The 17,673-nt window shown below is 51.1% G+C and overlaps 1 protein-coding gene and 1 non-coding gene across 2 annotated transcripts; both read right to left on the bottom strand.

Annotated features, from left to right (window-relative positions):
* Positions 1–15,162: 15,162 nt before the first annotated feature.
* On the bottom strand, positions 15,163–16,981 carry Rps11 (ribosomal protein S11). Its single transcript, XM_041654773.1, has 5 exons — positions 16,834–16,981; positions 16,198–16,329; positions 15,981–16,056; positions 15,628–15,757; positions 15,163–15,321 (listed from the first exon to the last, which is right to left on the bottom strand). The coding sequence occupies exons 1-5, from the start codon at positions 16,846–16,848 to the stop codon at positions 15,198–15,200; spliced, it is 477 nt and encodes a 158-aa protein (XP_041510707.1). The 5' UTR covers positions 16,849–16,981; the 3' UTR covers positions 15,163–15,197.
* LOC121454970 lies at positions 15,858–15,944 on the bottom strand. Its single transcript, XR_005975397.1, has one exon. It is a non-coding gene; the product is annotated as a small nucleolar RNA SNORD35 (small nucleolar RNA).
* Positions 16,982–17,673: the final 692 nt, after the last annotated feature.

The following is a 17,673-nucleotide window of genomic DNA, read 5'->3' as shown; positions in this document are numbered from 1 at the left end:
GTGGTGCAGGGCTTGGGACTGAACTTGGGACTTCAAGCACAGTGGGCAGGCATTCTACAGACTCGGTCGCTGCCCCAGCCCCCTCTCTTTCCTCTGCTCCCCAGGGGAACACAATTCTTTTGCATCCAAACCTGCAGTTTCAGGGTTAACATGGAAACCTCCCCGGCTCTCTGTGGGATCTCTTTTCTTGCTGAGCTAGGCTCCCTAAGCCACACCAGTCATTATCTTGGCTGATCTTTCTGGAATGTAAAACTTTGTAACTCTCAGATTCTTGTGAGGTCCAAAAGTGTACAGAGGAGCCTTCGTAGACAACAAGACCCAAGGAGCAATAAATTCTACCCAGGACACGCACAGGACGTGACCCCTGAAGTCGGGTGTGGATGGGACAACGGGCTAAGCACACCATGGATGAGACAGACTACAGCCAACCTCTTTTGATTTTTTTTGTTTTTGTTTTTGTTCTTTTGAGACACGGTTTCTCTATGTAACAGCTCTGACTGTCCTGGAACTCACTCAGTAGACCAGATAGGCCTTGAACTTGCAGAGATTCACCTGCCTCAGCCTCTCGAGTTTTGGGCCTAAAGGCGTGCACCACCATCACCGAGCTTCAACCTTCTTTTGAAAAGTTGGTAAATGTATGTGTTGCACAGTTTTTTCTCACAAAAATCAAAGATTTTTACTTTTTAAAAACAATGTTTACCCACAGGTCAGGGAACCCTGATTGCTCTTCGAGCAGATGAGGGAGGGGGACTTGATCGGGGGAGGGGGAGGGAAATGGGAAGCGGTTGTGGGGACGAGGCAGAAATCCTTAATAAATAAATAAATTTAAAAAAAAATAAAAAAAAATAAAAAAAAAACAATGTTTATGCCAGATATGGTGGCGCATGCCTTTAATACCAGCTCTTGGGAAGCAGAGGCAGGCGGATGCCAACGGAGACATCCGGGCTACACAGAGAAACCTGTCTCGAAACAACAACAATGCTATTTATTTATTTTGCGTCTGCATGTGTTACATGGCTCTTGTGTAGGTCAGAGATCAATTTGCAGGAGTCAGTCCTCCCTTCCTCGGTGTGTGGGCACTGGACTTGTCCCCAGGCTTGGCGAGAAGCACCTTCACTCACTGGATCCTTTGCTGTTCCCTGCCTGCTGCTCTGAGGTGGGGTGTCTGGTAGCTTAGCCCCCACAGCCCTGATCCTTCTGCCTCCCCGTCCAGCAGACGCCTGCCATGCTCAGCTGCTCTCCCGACCTAGATGTCAGAGGCCCACTGTGGTCTCGCTCCCCACCTCTGTCCACACAGAGGTTGCAGGACCAACTCCAAGCTGCCAGGCGTTCCTTTTCTTTCAGTTTAGTTACTCGGCCTGTGTGATTAGCCATACTTGGTGCAATGAGAGGGGACACAGAGCACACAGCACAATTTCGTGAGATGTGGTGCCAGGCAAAGAAGGTGATACTTATCACCGCCATCTTGGGCTCTTTTAGACCCGTTTCTCTGTGTAGCCCTGGCTGTCCTGGAACTCACAGATCCCCGGAACTCACTCTGTAGACCAGGCCGGCCTTGAACTCACAAATCCCTGGAACTCACTCTGTAGACTAGGCTGGCCTTGAACTCACAGATCCCTGGAGCTCTCTCTGTAGACCAGGCTGGCCTTGAACTCACAGATCCCTGGAACTCTCTCTGTAGACCAGGCTGGCCTTGAACTCACAGATCCCTGGAACTCACTCTGTAGACTAGGCTGGCCTTGAACTCACAGATCCCCCCCCCCCCACCTCCAGAGTGCTGGGGTTAAAGGTGTATGACACCATGCCCAGCTTATTTTAGGTTCTTGGTGGACAAATTCCCTCAGGAGATGGGCCTGTAATTGCTGGTGGAGGGGACCTCATTTCTGGTAGGGGCATGACCGTAGGTGTCTCTTAAGTAGGGGAATGGTGTGGGAGGTCCTTCTGTCTATGTGTTGCTTTGATTGGTTAATGAATAAAGGAACTGCTTTGGGCCTATAGCAGAGCTAAAGGGGAACAGAGCTGGAGGGGGGAACTAAACAGAATGCTGGGAGGAAGAAGATGGAGTCAGGGGACACCATGAAGCCACCACCACTGGAGACAGATGGCACTGAAACTTTGCTAGTAGGCCACGACCTTGTAGTGATGCACAGATTAATAGAAATGAGTTAAATAAGATGTAAGAGTTAGCCAATAAGAAGTTGGAGCTAATAGGCCAAGCAGTGATTTAAATAATATGGTTTCTGTGTGATTATTTCGGTTCTGGGCGGCAGGGACAAACAGGCTCCTCTTACAGGGGGGAGCCCATGGGTGGTCTCATATAAGCCGTAAGAGCCATAATTCCTAGTGGTGGGGTTGCTCTGCCTGTGGGTGGAGATGAAACTCCCCATCCTTGGGGATGCTGGGCTGAGTATCCAGCAATGCTGGCAGTGGCAGCAGCTGGTGTGGTACTTCTTCCTTTAAAAAAAAAAAACTTTGGGTCACGCCTTTAATCCCAGCACTTGGGAGGTAGAAGCAGGCAGGCAGATCTCTGTGAGTTCGAGGCCAGCCTGGTCTACAAGAGCTAGTGCCAGGACAGGAACCAAAGCTACAGAGAAACACTGCCTTGAAAAACCATTTAAAAAACTAAACTAAACTAAACAAAACATTGGTTTAGTTTTGTTCCTTTCTGGTTTTTCGAGACAGCTTTGAAACCTGTCCTAGAACTCCTTATGTAGACCAAACTGGCCCCTCAGAGGTTTGCTTTCCTCTGCCTCCCTAGTGCTGGGATTAAAGATGCTTGTCACCACCTGGCTTATTTATTTTTTTTTTATTTTTTGAGACAGGGTCTCACTGTGTAGTGCTAACAGGCCTGGAACTTGCTGTGTAGATCAGGCTGGCGCTTGGGAGGCAAGGCAGCAGATCTCTGTTATGGAATATTACTTTAACTATGTAAAGATGTGTTGTTTTGCCTGCCTAAGGCACCTGATTGGTTTAATAAAATGCTGAATGGCCAATAGCTAGGCAGTGGAGGGCTGGTGGGCAGAGAGAGTAAGTAGCAGGAATCTAGAGAACAAGGAGAAAGAGGAGACACCTAGGCTCAGCCACCAGCCAGACTCGGGAGCAGGACAGAATGAAAGAAAGGTAAAAAGTCCCAATGCAAAGCGTGGATGAAGAGAAATAGGTTAAATTAATTTACAAAAGCAAGTGGGACCAGCATAAGATAAGGCCAAGCGTTCATAACTAAGAGTAAGTCTGTGGGTCATGATTTGGGAGCTGGTTGGTGGCCCAAAAGAAAGCCTGTTACAGATCTCTATGGGTTCAAGTCCAGCCTGGTCTACACAGCTAGCACCAAGCCAGCCAAGACTAAAATTCATTATTTCCTCTTCAAGACTGGGGATCCTGTCTCCTGGTATTTAAAAGAACATAGACCTTAGCAAGTCCAAGAGGCCAGCCAGTATTTTGACCCTTGTCCTCTGAAGCTATCCAGGATTCGGGGGCCATGGGTCCCCATGGAAAGGGCCCTACAGCTCTGATAAGTCACCTTTCCTCCAGACTAGAGACAGAAATGGCCCATGATACACAGCCCTTGTGATCCAAAGGAAGCCACGTAGTCAACAAGACCCAGCGTCACCCAGCGCTTGTCTCTCTGGAAGATGAACAGTTAAGGGAAGACAAGGGTCCCTCCTGTCTCCCACAGAGTAACTCCGCAGCAGTCTCAATTGACCTTCACTGCTGAAACTGTGTGTGGCTGGGAGGACAGTCGTTGGCAAAATGCTTGCGGTGCAAACATGAAGAAGGGTGTTTGATATCCAGAGCCCAAGTGAAAAGGTAACACACACCTACAATCCTGGCACTCAGGAGGTGGAAGCAGTTCAAAGGAGCCTGGACCACGAGAGCTCCTGGGTCAGTCAGACATTGGTGGCCCACACCTTTAACCAGCACTCCAGACGCAGAGGGAGAGGCATCTGTGAGTTCCATCAAAGCCAGCCTGGTCTACACAGCAAGTTCCAGAACAGGCTCCAAAGCTAGACAGAGAAACCCTATCTAAACAAAAAACAAAAAAGAAAGAGGGAGAGAGAAGGAGAAAAAGAAAAGAGCGAACATACTCGCCGTGGGCTGCACTCCACCCAGGGAGAGAGGGCTCTTCATGCAGCCTGTTACCCTCAGCTTTCTGGAAAGACTTAGGCCAGTGCTTCCCCACCTCCCTAACTGTACCTTCAGTACAGTTCCTCATGTTGCGATGACCACAAAACCTTCAAATTATTTTTGTTGCTACTCCATAGCTGTAATGTTGCTACTGCTATGAATCATAATATAAATGTCTGATATGTGACCCCTGTGAAAGCTGAGAGTGTTAATCTAGAGGGCCAGTGGAAGTCTTGAAAGAACTCTCCCTGCGCGCACATGTAACGGTCATGCAAGTCTGTCTGTTTGCATGTGTGCACTCATGTTCGTGTGTGGGTGCACATGCTGATATATGCAGTTGTGGAGGCCTGGAGTTAGCATCACGTGTTGTCCTTGATGGCTCTCCATTTAACTGGAGTGGGGTCTCTTACTGAACCCAGAGTTTACCGGTTCCGGCCAGTCTAGCTGACCAGCTTATTCTGTGATCCCCTCTCTGAAGCCCCCAGTGCTGAGATTACAGGAAGGCCACCTAGCCTGACCATCTTGTACGGGTTCTGGGGCCCAAACTCTGGTCCTCACCTTTCCTCGACAAGTTTGTCACCCCAAGCCAGTTCTCCAGCCAGCAGAGCTCTGTGGTTGTAGTTGTTTTCTTTTGTTTTTGTTGTTGTTGATTTGGTTTGATTTGGTTTTTCGAGACAGGGTTTCTTTGTGTAGCCCTGGCTATCCTGGAGCTCGCTCTATAGACCAGGCTGACCTTGAACTCAGAGATCCACCTGCCTCTGCCTCCTAAGCACTAGGATTAAAGGCGTGCTCCACCACACTGGGCCTTCCAGTAATACTTTTAAGATCCTATGTTAAGCCAGGCGATGGTGGTGCACGCCTTTAATCCCAGCACTCAGGAGGCAGAGGCAGGCGGATCTCTGGGAGTTCGAGACCAGCCTGGTCTACAGAGCTAGTTCCAGGACAGGCTCCAAAGCCACAGAGAAACCCTGTCTCGAAAACAAAACAAAACAAAACAAAAGATCCTATATTAAGGGACTGGAGAAATGGCCCTGGCTATTCCTCCTGGAACCTTAGTTCCATTCCTAGCATCCACATGGCACCTCCCAACCATCTGTGACTCCAGTTCCAGGGGAGCTGAGTCCCCTCTCCTCTAGCTTTAGTTGGTGACAGGCATGCACGTGGTACACAGACACATGTGCAAGCAAATCACCCCCACACATCTAAAAGAAATTCTGGCTGGGTGCTGGGGGCACTTGGGAGGCAAAGATAGTCAGATCTGTAAGTGTGAGGCCAGCCTGGCCTACAGAGCAATTCCGGGACAGCCAGGGCTACACAAAGAAACTCTGTCTCGAAAAATAAAACAAAATAATAATAAATAGATAAACTCTGTGCTACTGTGAACTGTGTAGCCCCTTTGGCCTCTGAGTACTGTCCAGCACACAGGTCTCTCAATGAACCCTAGACTCCACGCGTCATATCTGAGGAACACTCAGTAAGTCCCTGAGGCCCAGGATAACGACAGCCCCAGGCCTGAGATCAGTTTCTCTGGAGTGCCCCTCACCATTAACTGGGGAGACTGGCTTTATCTGAAATCCTCCTCTAGGATAAGGACACCAGACGCTGTCTGGGCCTGACTTTATCCAATCTTGCCAATGCAGTCAAGGTCCAAGCAAGTCCTGCCACCGTGGGTCCATCTGGCCCCAGTGAACCTGTTCCACTCCTGAAAAGGCAGACGACAGCTTCCTCCTGAGGACCCGGTGGACACCAGCGTCTCTGGACTCCTGCAGACCCTATAGACCTGGTGGACACCAGCGTCTCTGGACTCCTGCAGACCCTATAGACCTGGTGGACACCAGCGTCTCTGGACTCCTGCAGACCCTATAGACCTGGTGGACACCAGCGTCTCTGGACTCCTGCAGACCCTATAGACCTGGTGGACACCAGCGTCTCTGGACTCCTGCAGATCCTATTGTAGCCAGAGTTCTTTCTCTCACCTTGAGTTGTTTTGTTTTGAGGCAGGGTCTCTCACTGAACCTGGAACCCAAAGCTCAGCTGGACTGGCTGGCCCATAAGCTCTGTATCAACCCCTCCCCCAGTTCTGACTGTAAAAAGTCTGCTCAGGCCTTAGCAGTCGCTTTCAAAGACACCTGCAGACACCCTGCTGAGTGAACTTAGTCAGTGGTGGGGGTGGGGTAGGCAGGACCTGTCACCTGGGAAGTCAGTTCACTTCACATCTCTTTGAAATGGGTATAAATGTCCACACAGGCAGCTCTCCTTGCCTCTCACTTCCCTGCCTACTGCCTGTGAACCAGAGCCTGGCTGCAGGGACTTTCTGTGAAAACTTTCTCACTCTCAGAAAGGTGCAAAAAAGATCCCACTTCAGCCACTTCGGCTCGGTTTCACTCCTCAGAGCCCATCTATGCTGTGGTCTGTCTGTCCGTGGCACTGATAACTACTAATCAACAGTTGCCTGCCAGAGCTATTAATGACATTCCCAGCAGCAGCAATGTTGCCTCCTGGCCCTGGAGATCCCACCCACCTCTGACTCCTGGGACAGACCCTCCCTCCTATCTCAAGGTTCCTCTGTTTAGACCCTGAGGTTTTGTGGTCCTCTGGCAGAGCAGGAACACTGCCCAGCCACCACCCACCCACCCATAACTGCTCAGCGGGAAGCAGCTTCAGAAGAAGACCGGGAAGATGGGGCCTTGCTGATCTGTGCTGTGGCGGGAGGAAGGTGTTGTAGGAATTAGCAGAGTCGCTGTATCTGCGGCAGACATGGAAATGAAGAATTTTCACTGGATCCAGGGAAACATTAGAACGAGGGCACACGATGCTCTCCTTTAGAGGGACCTATAGACCAGATTAGGGATCTTGGTGTGAAGAAATACTTGACCCAGAACAACTTCATGTGGCAGTCAATAAATATGCCTTTATATGGCCGTTCGGGGCTCAGTTCATCAGAGGCCTTAAAATTTCAGCTTGGACTGACCTCTTTTACCAACCAACCCACACAGCATAGAGCATCCAACAGGTAAGGGTTCCACATCTAGTCTTGGAACAGGCTGGGCTCTGAGCAAAGTTGTGCCTCAGCAGGCCAGGCTGCAGTCTGCCATGGGGTTTCCTGTCTCCTCTGTAGGACACTCAACTCTGGATGTATGCATGTGTGCATTTAGCTAGGCTTGTTAGTCTGTAAGTGCTGAGGACTCAATCTCAGGCCTCATGGACTCGAGAGAAGTATTGTACCTCTCTCTGGGTGACAGCTCAGCCCTAGTAGTGACTTATTTTTTAAGGTTTTTTCTTTATTTTTGTTCTGTATATGGATGGTTTGTTTGCATGCGTGTCTGTGTGCTTTGCGCATGCCTGGTCCAGATGGAGGCCAGAAGAGGGTGTAGGATCCCCTGGAACTGTAGTTAAAAATGTTTGAACCGCCGGGCGGTGGTGGCCTTTAATCCCAGCACTCGGGAGGCAGAGGCAGGCGGATCTCTGTGAGTTCGAGACCAGCCTGGTCTACAAGAGCTAGTTCCAGGACAGGCTCCAAAACCACAGAGAAACCCTGTCTCGAAAAACCAAAAAAAAAAAAAATGTTTGAACCTTCATGTGGGTGCTGGGAAATGAATCCGGGTCCTCTGGAAGAGCAGTCAGTGCTCAAACCTGCCAAGCGCTCTCTCCAGGCCCGGTTCCCTTTTTCCATGTGCTTACTCTGAGTGCATGTGGTGTGAGTGTGTGTGTGTGTGTGTGTGTGTGTGTGTGTGAGAGAGAGAGAGAGAGAGAGAGAGAGAGAGAGAGAGAGAGAACGCACACACATGGTGTGCACGTGCAGTTGGAGGCTGGCTCTTTGGAATCCTTTCTCTCCTTACACTGAGGGATTCTTGGTTGTCTTGGTTGTTGAGGAAGGTCGTAAGGCTGGCACTGTGAGGACCTGACTCTGCAAACTTCATTTTAAAGAAGGGACTTCATCTTAAGCCACATAACGAGCTGAGGGGAGAGCAGATCAGCTCCAGAAATGAGCTGCCATAGCAGAAACTTGAACAGATGCCCTAAAAATGGCCAATTATGGAGCTAGGGAGCAGGGCCATAAGATTTAACGAGGTCCAGATGTTCTTGGGAGGCGTCCTGTCCTTGAACATGCCTTGTCAGTAATTTATGGCTCTTTGTTAGGTTTTTGTGCCCCAAAACTGACCAATGGCTTCAGAAACTACCTTACCCTATGCCTTCCTTAGCCAGTTCCAAGGCAACAGGACATGAACTCCCCTGATTACAGAGTTTCCCCTTTAAAAGTTCTATCCTCCCTGGGCTGGAGAGATGGCTCAGAGGTTAAGAGAACTGACTGCTCTTCCAGAGATCCTGAGTTCAATTCCCAGAGCCCACATGGTGGCTCACGACCATCTGTAATGAGGTCTGGTGTCCTCTTCTGGCCTGCAGGCATACATGTAGACAGAATACTGTATACATAACAAATAAATAAATCCTCTCAGGGCTCCCTGCCACACTCTCCATACCCACCATGCTGGGGAGCTGGAAAGGTGTTGGTCCAAACTCGAGTTTGAAATAAAAAACCCTCGTGTCATTTGCATGGTAAATCCAGCTCCAGAGACGTGGACATCACAGTGTGGAAGCACAGTTACCTGCTGACACCTCCCTGGCCCTCATGCTACCCTCCGTGAGCACACTGCCCTCCGTGAGCACACTGCCCTCCGTGAGCACACTGCCCTCTGTGAGCACACTGCCCTCCATAAGCAAGCACACTCCCATCACTGGAATTTTAGCCTTGTGACTCGTGCTTGCAGAAGAGACAACCTCAAACTTATTTATTCCTCAGCAAAATGAGATGTCCACGTGGACAGGACATGAACCCCACAGGTGTCCTCGCTGATAAGACCTAAGTACCCAGGCACAGTGACACAGGAGACAGCTCCAGAAGCAGTCCCTAGAACCCTCGGCCGACAACAGTCTCTCCACTTCTTAGCCCTGGGGCTGCATCTCAGTGTGACCAGTCTCCCATGCCACCTCCTGTCACTCAGCCAGTGGTGAACTCAGCCTGTGCTCAGGGGCACATTTCTCCACCTCAGGGGCAGGAGAAATAGTTCCTAAGTTTTATAGAACAAAAGGACAAAAAGGTACCAAAAAGAGGAGACAAGATGTTTGTGGGTAGAGGTGCTTGCTGCCAACCAATCCTGACATCCCAAGTTCGATCCCCAGGAACCTATATGTTGGAAAAGACTCCTGAAAGGTCAGAGGTTGTCCTTTGACCTCCACATACGCACTATGACACATACACATAAGAAATAAATATAATAAAGAGAAGGCTCAGAAGTTAAGGCTTGCTGTTCTTGCAGAGGACCGACCAGGGTTGAGTTCCCCAGCACCCACATGGTGGCTCACAATCTTCTGTAACTTCAGTCCCAGGGGATCTGATGCCTTCTTCCGACATCTTTGGACATACTGGTGGTGCACAGACATCCATGCAGGCCAAATACCCACACACATGAAAAAAAATTTTTTTAAAGAAAAGATCCAGGCAGTGGTGGCACACGCCTTTAGTCCCACCGCTTGGAAGGCAAATCTCTGTGAGTTCAAGGCCAGCCTGATCTACAGAGTGAATTCCAGGACAACCAGGGTTAAACAGAGAAACCCTGTCTTGGGGTGGGGGTCAGGGGGAAGAAGAAAAAGAAAAAAAGAAAGTAAGCCATCGTAATTAACCAATTAATGATGTTGGTTGCTTACCAAGGGACAACATTCCTTCTATGAAGTGATATTTCTTTTTTTTTTTTAATCTTTATTTATTATGTATACAATATTCTGTCTGTGTGCATGCCCGCAGGCCAGAAGAGGGCACCAGATTTCACCACAGATGGTTGTGAGCCACCACGTGGCTGCCGGAAATTGAACTCAGGACCCTCGGAAGAACAGGCAATGCTCCCAACCACTGAGCCATCTCTCCAGCCCTATGAAGTGATATTTCAAAGAATATAAAATCACAGCAAACTCTGTTAAGGCCCCTGAATTCATCTTCCTCCTTTCCCAGCTGTGAATTACAATTTCTGAGGAATTTCACAAACAAGACTACGAACTGTGTGTTCTGTAGGGAAGCATCTTAAGCCCTTGTGTTGCCCTGGGACATGGGGTCCTTATCAGCTCTGACCCTACCCTGTGCCTCTTGGGAAACACCTTGTGAGTTCATTTACGCAAAAGCAGCAGGGGAACCCTTAGAAGTGTTTGCACGGCCTGAAGAGCTAGTGCACCGGGAAAAGGTGCTGGCTGTGCAAGTCCTAGGACCTGGGTTCAGTCCCTGGAAACCACGTGATGGGAGGAGGGAGCTGACCTCTAACCACAGACACCCACTAAATAAATCTAATAAAAACGTTTAGCTGGGGCTGGAGAGATGGCTCAGCGGTTAAGAGCATTGCCTGTTCTTTCAAAGGTTCTGAGTTCAATTCCCAGCAACCACATGGTGGCTCACAACCATCTGTAATGAGGTCTGGTGCCCTCTTCTGGCCTGCAAGCTTACACGCAGACAGAATATTGTATACATAATAAATAAATAAATATTTAAAAAAAAAACGTTTAGCCAGACAGTGGTGGCACACGCCTTTAATCCCAGTGCTTGGGAGTGAATTTGAGGCCAGGGTGGTCTACAGAGAGAGTTCCAGGACAGCCAGGGCTGTTACACTGAGAAACTTTGTCATGAAAAACAAAACAAAAAAAAAAAAAACAACAAACAACAAAACAAAAAAAGACCTCACAGGGGTTTCTCTCTTGAGAAGCTGCCCTTGGATGAGCATTGTTTTCTCCTTAAATGTCTTTCCCTACCAATGCCCACGATGCATGCATATCTACTCAGGCACATACATATTCTTGTTGTTGTTGTTTTTGTTTTTCAAGACAGGGTTTCTCTGTAGCTTTGGAGCCAGTTCTGGAACTCACTCTGTAGACCAGGCTGGCCTCGAACTCACAGAGATCCACCTGCCTCTGCCTCCGGAGTGCTGGGATTAAAGGCATGCACCACCACCGCCGAGCCACATACATATTTTTTAATCTCTGCGATGCATGCATTCCAAAGTTGATGAGAGCAAGAACTTTAGTCCCAGTCCCATGGGAAAATGGCAAAGACCCCCAATCCCGCCACTGGGGTGAGGCTGGCGAGGACGGCAAAGCCTTTCTCGGGGCCATGTGTGGCTGTTGATCCTGTGTGTGGGGAAAAGCCCATGGTAGCTCTCGCGGCCTGAAGACCGCCCCATGGAGATGAACTCATACCATTGCCCAGATTTTCTGTTCAACTCTATATAATAAACGGTGCTCTCCCCAGGGGCTCAGGTTTTCTGTGTCCTTTTTTCTTCATTCCTTGAATATCCCAGCCATGTCTGTCTCCAGAGCCATTCTGGATGCAGCAGACCTCCACGTCACTCTGGCAGACACATCTAACTAATTGTAATTTAAAGGGCTTTGTTCTGTGTAGCAGTGGTTGTCCTAGAATTTGCTCTGTAGAGTAGGCTGGCCTTGAACTCATAGAGACCTGCCTGCCTGTGCCTTCTCAGTGCTGGGATAAAAGCGTGCATTATCACGGCCAGGTTAAGAAAGATAAAATTTTTAAAGCATTCTGGTTTTGAGCCTGGGGATGTAGTTCAGTTGGTAGAATTCTTACCTAGCAAATGTGCAACCCTGAGTTCGATCCCAAGCTCTACATAAAAAGGGCATGCTGGAGAACACCAAGACTCGAGGTGGAGGCTACAAGTTCAAGCTCATCCTCAGGCACGGGCTGCGGAGACTGCCAAAAACAAACAAATGAGAGACAGGAGCATTGCTGCAAGTTTGAGAATAGCCCAAGGTACATAGTGAGGCCCTGTCTCAAAACAAAACAGAACAAAATCAAAAAACAAAAGCAGGCAGGTAGTAGTGGTACACACCTTTAATCCCAGAACTCGGGAGGCACAGGCAGGCGGATCTCTGATCTTGAGGCCAGCCTGGTCTACAGAGCAAGTTCCAGGATAGTTAGGGCTACACAGAGAAACCCTGTCTAGAAAAACTAAAAACAAAACAAATGCGCACCCCCACACACAACAGAGCCAGCCGTGGTGACACAGGACTTTAATCCCAGCACTCAGGAGGCAGAAGCAGGTGGATCTCTATGAGTTCAAGGCTAGCCTGGTCTACAGAGTTTCAGGTCAGACAGGGCTATGTAGAGACCTTGTCTCAAAACTAACAAACATAAGTCAGTATGTATACAGTCTGGGCTCTGCGCCTGTATTAACACCAACAGGCTGTCCCCTTGTCACAGCCCCCCCACCCCCCACCCCGCAATCCCAGCACAATGGAGGCTGCGGCTGGAACACGGGTAGGAATCTGAGGTTAGACACAGTGAGACTGTCTCAAAACGAAACGACCCAAACAGGAGTAGCAGCAACCCCTGCTGGCCATCCTGCCTCCTTAGAGTGTTCGAGTGATCTTCCACAGTAGGGCCAGACCTGCTCTGTTTTGCTGTCACCAAACCAGGACCCTGTGTGTGCCCGGTGGTGGTGGCAATCAGGAAACAGAAGCAGGATCTCTGTGAGTTGAAGAGCCTGGTCTACAGAGTGAGTTCCAGAACAGCCAGGGATACAGAGAGAAACTGTCTCAAAAACAAACAAACGAACAAACAAAAAAAAAACTAAACAAAAAACCAGGACCCTGCTGCTGCTGAGAAGCCCTATGGTCTCCACCAGACATGCCATGCCACAGAATCTTCCAGGAGCATACTAAAACAACTCCACAGAGCTAGCTCTAAAAGACCCAAGGTCCCACACCATAGCAAACTTCTGCAGCTACCTACCAAAGGTCATTGTTGTAGGGCTGTGGTGTCTCACCTGCCCAGCTGCTAGTGAGGATGGACACCCTTTACAGATGTGACTCTGGGCCACACAGCTGGTGAGTGGGGTTCAGTCTCGGGACCCCTGGAGCTGGGGGTTACCTGCTTGTGTTTCCACTTACATGGATGAGGGGTACAGATAGTAGATAGGTTTACAGCCATTGCAACAGACAGGAAGTAGGTTCAACTCTCTGTAAAGAGAATCAAGGAAGTGTGGGCCAGTGAGATGGTTTAGTGGGCAGTAGGTAGGGGACTTGCTGGCAAGCATGAAGGCCTGTGTTTGACTCATGGGAACCACGATGAAGAGAACAGATTACCCTGACCTTCATTGGGGGAGAGGAGGGCTGGGGGTTCTGTGGCAGGCACACACTCAAATATTTTCATTTTTAGAAAGGCTGGACTCTGATTTGTCTGCCTCTGAGTGGATTAAAAATGGACACCACCATGTTTTGCTTGTTTTTGAGACAGGGTCTCCAGTGGTCTTAAACTCTGCTTCTCCTCAAGTCTGTTTCCCGAATGCTTGCAGTTGGTCTGAGGTACTGGATGGCCCCCAGAACCCTGCACACCCCAGACAAGCACTTCCCCATGGAGCTACAATCCCAGCATCGCATCGTGCTGGTGGGTTCTAGGCCGGCGCTACACCTGAGCCACATCCCCATACCAGCTCTTTAGTTTACTGAGCCAGGGTCTAAGCCGCCCAGGCTGGTCTCTGAAGACCCTCCTGCCTCAGCTTACCCTCCTGTCTACAAGTGCTTAGAGCTGGACATGTCAGATGCCATTGGTGCCCAGGATTAAAGACCAAAACAGACTGGATGGTGGTGGCAGACAGGGTATTTTTTTGAGTTTGAAGCTAGTCTAGTCTAGAGGGATGGTTCCAGGGCAGCCAGAGAAAGCAGCTTGGAGAAAAGAGAAAGACCATAAAGGGCTGTCACCTGGAATCTCAGCACCTAGAGGTCGACCTGGTCAATAGAGAAAGCTTCCGGCCAGCTAGGGACACAAAGCACGACCCTGACTTAACTAAACATCAAGCCACCTAGGGTGGAAGTACCAGTCTGGCTGGCACTGGGGGCTTCAGTGAGCCAGAGTGCAGAGGGAAACTGCTCTTCAGCTGTGCGAGGGAGGCAGCCAGGGGTCTCTCCTCACCACTCCCACCTCCTCATGGCCTGTCACAGGTACCAAGGAGAAGCCCCAACTACCACTGGGAGGAAATAAGAGCCGGGTTGCTGTAAACACAAGGCCCCACCCAAACGGAAGCACCTGTGGTTGGAGGGGCCACACCTCTCAACAATTGGCTTCTGATTCCTCAGGGTCCCTGTCCCCTGCAGTCCCTCCCCTCAGGGGTGGCTGGCAGGATCCCAGCTTGGGCGGTGGCCCCCCTGACCTGTCCCTGCCCCTTCCTGCTTGCTTTGATGTAGGCCCACTTCCTTTGACAGGAACCCCCTCCCTCAGAGGCTGGTAAAAGGCAGAAGGCCACGGTGAGGCAGTGTGCGGCACCTCCTGCAGACAGAGGACTCTTCCCAAGGCCCTGTCTCCCAACCCTTGTACCAGTGCTGAGCTTCAGACCCTGGTACAGGCCTGGGGGGCAGGGACCTGGGGACCCCAGCAGCAGCAGCTCCAGCACCTCCCTCCAGGTCTGTCCCCTTCCCACATACCTGGGGATGCCTTGGGTCCTTTTCCTGAGTGGGTATCCCCACCACTCCCACTACCCTGGGGCCCTCTTCCCATATACCAAGTCATCTGTCTTCCCTGTCCTGGGAACTGGTGGTAGGCAGCGGCTCTCTGGAAGTGGCCATTCAAACAGACTGTTGACACTCAAGTGGACAGCCTGCCTCTACCTAGGTGGCTCACCTGCAAGGCTGTCTTCCTCTCCAGCTGCGGGGTGGGGGCATTGTGTCAGACTGCCCCCTGGGGCACTCTAAGGCTTGACCTCAATGAGGTCAGGGGTGGCCTCACTTCCTCTCCAGGGACTGGGAGGTGAAGGGTAGAGGCCAGTGGCATCAAATAACTAACTGACCATGTCTACTTGGACGACAAGATTTATCAAGGCTTAATTTAAAAAAAAAAAAAGAGCCTTAACTCAGGTGGTGGTGCACGCCTTTAATCCCAGCACTGGGGAGGCAGAGGAACCTCTGGGAAACAGGTGAAGGAAAGGCAGATCAGAGAAGCCCTCAGGGGCAAGCCCACTGTGGCCCAGAACAGAGACTCCACACCTGTTTTGTAGCCAGAAAATAACTTTATTTGTCCCAGGTCAGAACTTCTGGAACTGCTTCTTGGTGCCAGCGGCCTTGGTGACCTTGAGCACGTTGAAACGCACGGTCTTGCTCAGGGGCCTGCACTCTCCCACAGTGACAATGTCGCCGATCTGTACATCCCTGTGGGGTTACACAAGAGTCTTCAGGAGGGACCCGAGCACTCCCTGGATCCCCACTGAAAGGCTGCGGGTCCCCTCCTCGGCTCCACCCACCACAGTGGCCATTCAGGTGGTTGCTAAGAGCAACCTCCCAGACACTTATCAGTGGCCTTGCCTCTGGTTCCTCAGCAGTCTACACACCTGACTAAGCCACTCTGCTCACAGGACACCCCAGCTTCTCCCCAAAATCGCCCTTAAGGGCTCCCCCACCTGATTGACACAGGTGCTTGTCTCAGGTTGTGCCAGGTTAGTAGAGAACTGTGCTCACCTGAAACAGGGGGACAAGTGCACGGACATGTTCTTGTGGCGTTTCTCAAAGCGATTGTACTTTCGGATGTAATGAAGATAGTCCCGGCGGATGACAATGGTCCTCTGCATCTTCATCTTGGTCACGACACCTTGAGGAAGGGGGGGAGGCGGGGAGATGGTGTTAGCAGGCCAAGGTTAATTCACCCCGCAGGCAAAGAAGCTGTTGAATGGGGCTCCCAAGAAACCCTGCTTCTGGCATCAGTTTTGCCAACTGGCTGTCTCAGCAGTGCCCTTGGGGCTGTCTGAAGACCATCGTGAGAACAGACATCATCTGCCGGGGACCTGCATTCACAAACTCAGTTTTTTACTCACCGGACAGGATCCGACCTCGGATGGAGACGTTGCCAGTGAACGGGCATTTCTTGTCAATGTAAGTGCCCTCGATGGCCTGAAAGGATGAGAAAGTGCAGCTTGAACTACCAAACTACAATTCCCACGAGCCCCGGAGGCAGCCACTCCGAAAAGGGCGCGGTGGCCCTGCTGCCACATGCAAGGCCACACGAGTCTCATCTGCTGCAGGGTCTTGTACCTCCTTGGGCGTCTTGAAGCCTAGACCGATGTTCTTGTAGTACCGAGGGAGTTTTTCCTTGCCGGTTTCTCCAAGCAGAACACGCTTCTTGTTTTGGAAGATCGTGGGCTGCTTTTGGTACGCACGTTCGGTCTGTAGGGACAATCGCTCGGTGAGCTCACCTGTCCACACTGGCACGCTTCCACCCCTTAACGCCAGCGCCACGACCACCCTAGACACACGACCAGCCTAGACACAGAATCACCCTAGACACACAACCACCCCGCATCTGTTCTAGCGTCCACACCAGGTCCAAACGTTTCCCGTCTTAAGGCCCGAATCCCGGCCTTTCAGCACCGCCGTCCCGAGCACACGCGCTCGCCCTCGGGAGCCACACCGCACGGACACGCAGCCCAGCATGGTGGGCCGGGGTGCGGGGCAGCCCCGCGTCCACAGCACCGACCCCATCGAGCCGGCGCTCACCCTCACGCTGCCCCACAGGACTGACGCCCAAAGCGCCTGAGACCCCACGGCTGTGTAAGCCCGGGACGTCGGAAGGCACAGGGCAGGCGCCCTCGCTCCGGCTAATTCGGAGGATGACGGAGACGGCAGAGAAGGAGACCCACGCTAGCCTAGGCGCCAGCCCTCAGCACGAACCTGAATGTCCGCCATCTTCCCGGCAGCCTGAGGAAAAGAGAGGTGGACCAACTCCCGGGTTTCCTTCTTCACTACGCGAGGTCCGGAGCGGAAGTGACGTATTGCCAGTCCTGCACGGATTTAGGGGGCACTTCCGGTGCAGAGCACGCGATTCTGGAACTGTCCGTACGCCGCCATGATAGTTGAGGACTATGGGGACCAGAGTGGAGCCTATCATCTCGCGAGATCTCAGGAGGCCATTGCCGGGGATGGGCAGGCTGGGAAGGGACTTCCTGCGGTGCCGCGAAAGCAGCAGGGCGGGGTCAGGTTTCTTCGGGAACGGGAGTCACGTGGAATGTAGAATCGCGTGGTGGGCTCAGATTCCTGGGGGAGGCGGCGGTGGCCATGTTTTCCGGCTCACGTTATAGCTTTCTTTCCTTTATTAAAGTGTCGTCCACGTGTACCGGCGGCATGGCCTCTGTGGACCGCTCCTGACACCATCGTGGCCCTCCTGCAAACCACCCAGACTGGAGCTATAGGAGCCAAGTTTCTTTGCTTGTTGAGTGTCCATTCCACCCCCATTCCCTCTGGGTTTTTGTCCTGGCTACCTTTGGAGAGGACCACACCCCTCGGAAACGGAGGGACGCCAATCATTAAACTCAGGAGGCAGGAAAAGCTTTGTGCCAAATGGAGTTAGAAGGATTTTCCCGGCTATATCCAGGACAGTAAAGGCTACTGTCAAGATAGAATAACGTTTTGCAAATGGTGTTGGGATTCCTTTAATGCCAAGCACTCAGTTCCGTTTCAGACCAGCTAGGGCCATCTAGTGAGACTGCCTAGCGAAGCAAGCGACCTTCCATC

The sequence above is a fragment of the Microtus oregoni genome, unplaced genomic scaffold (assembly GCF_018167655.1).
Source record: "Microtus oregoni isolate MIOR12 unplaced genomic scaffold, Mior012 000000F_ref0000247, whole genome shotgun sequence".
Lineage (NCBI taxonomy): Eukaryota > Metazoa > Chordata > Mammalia > Rodentia > Cricetidae > Microtus > Microtus oregoni.
Note: the sequence above shows the minus strand (reverse complement) of the source record. Positions and strands in the feature narration are given on the sequence as shown.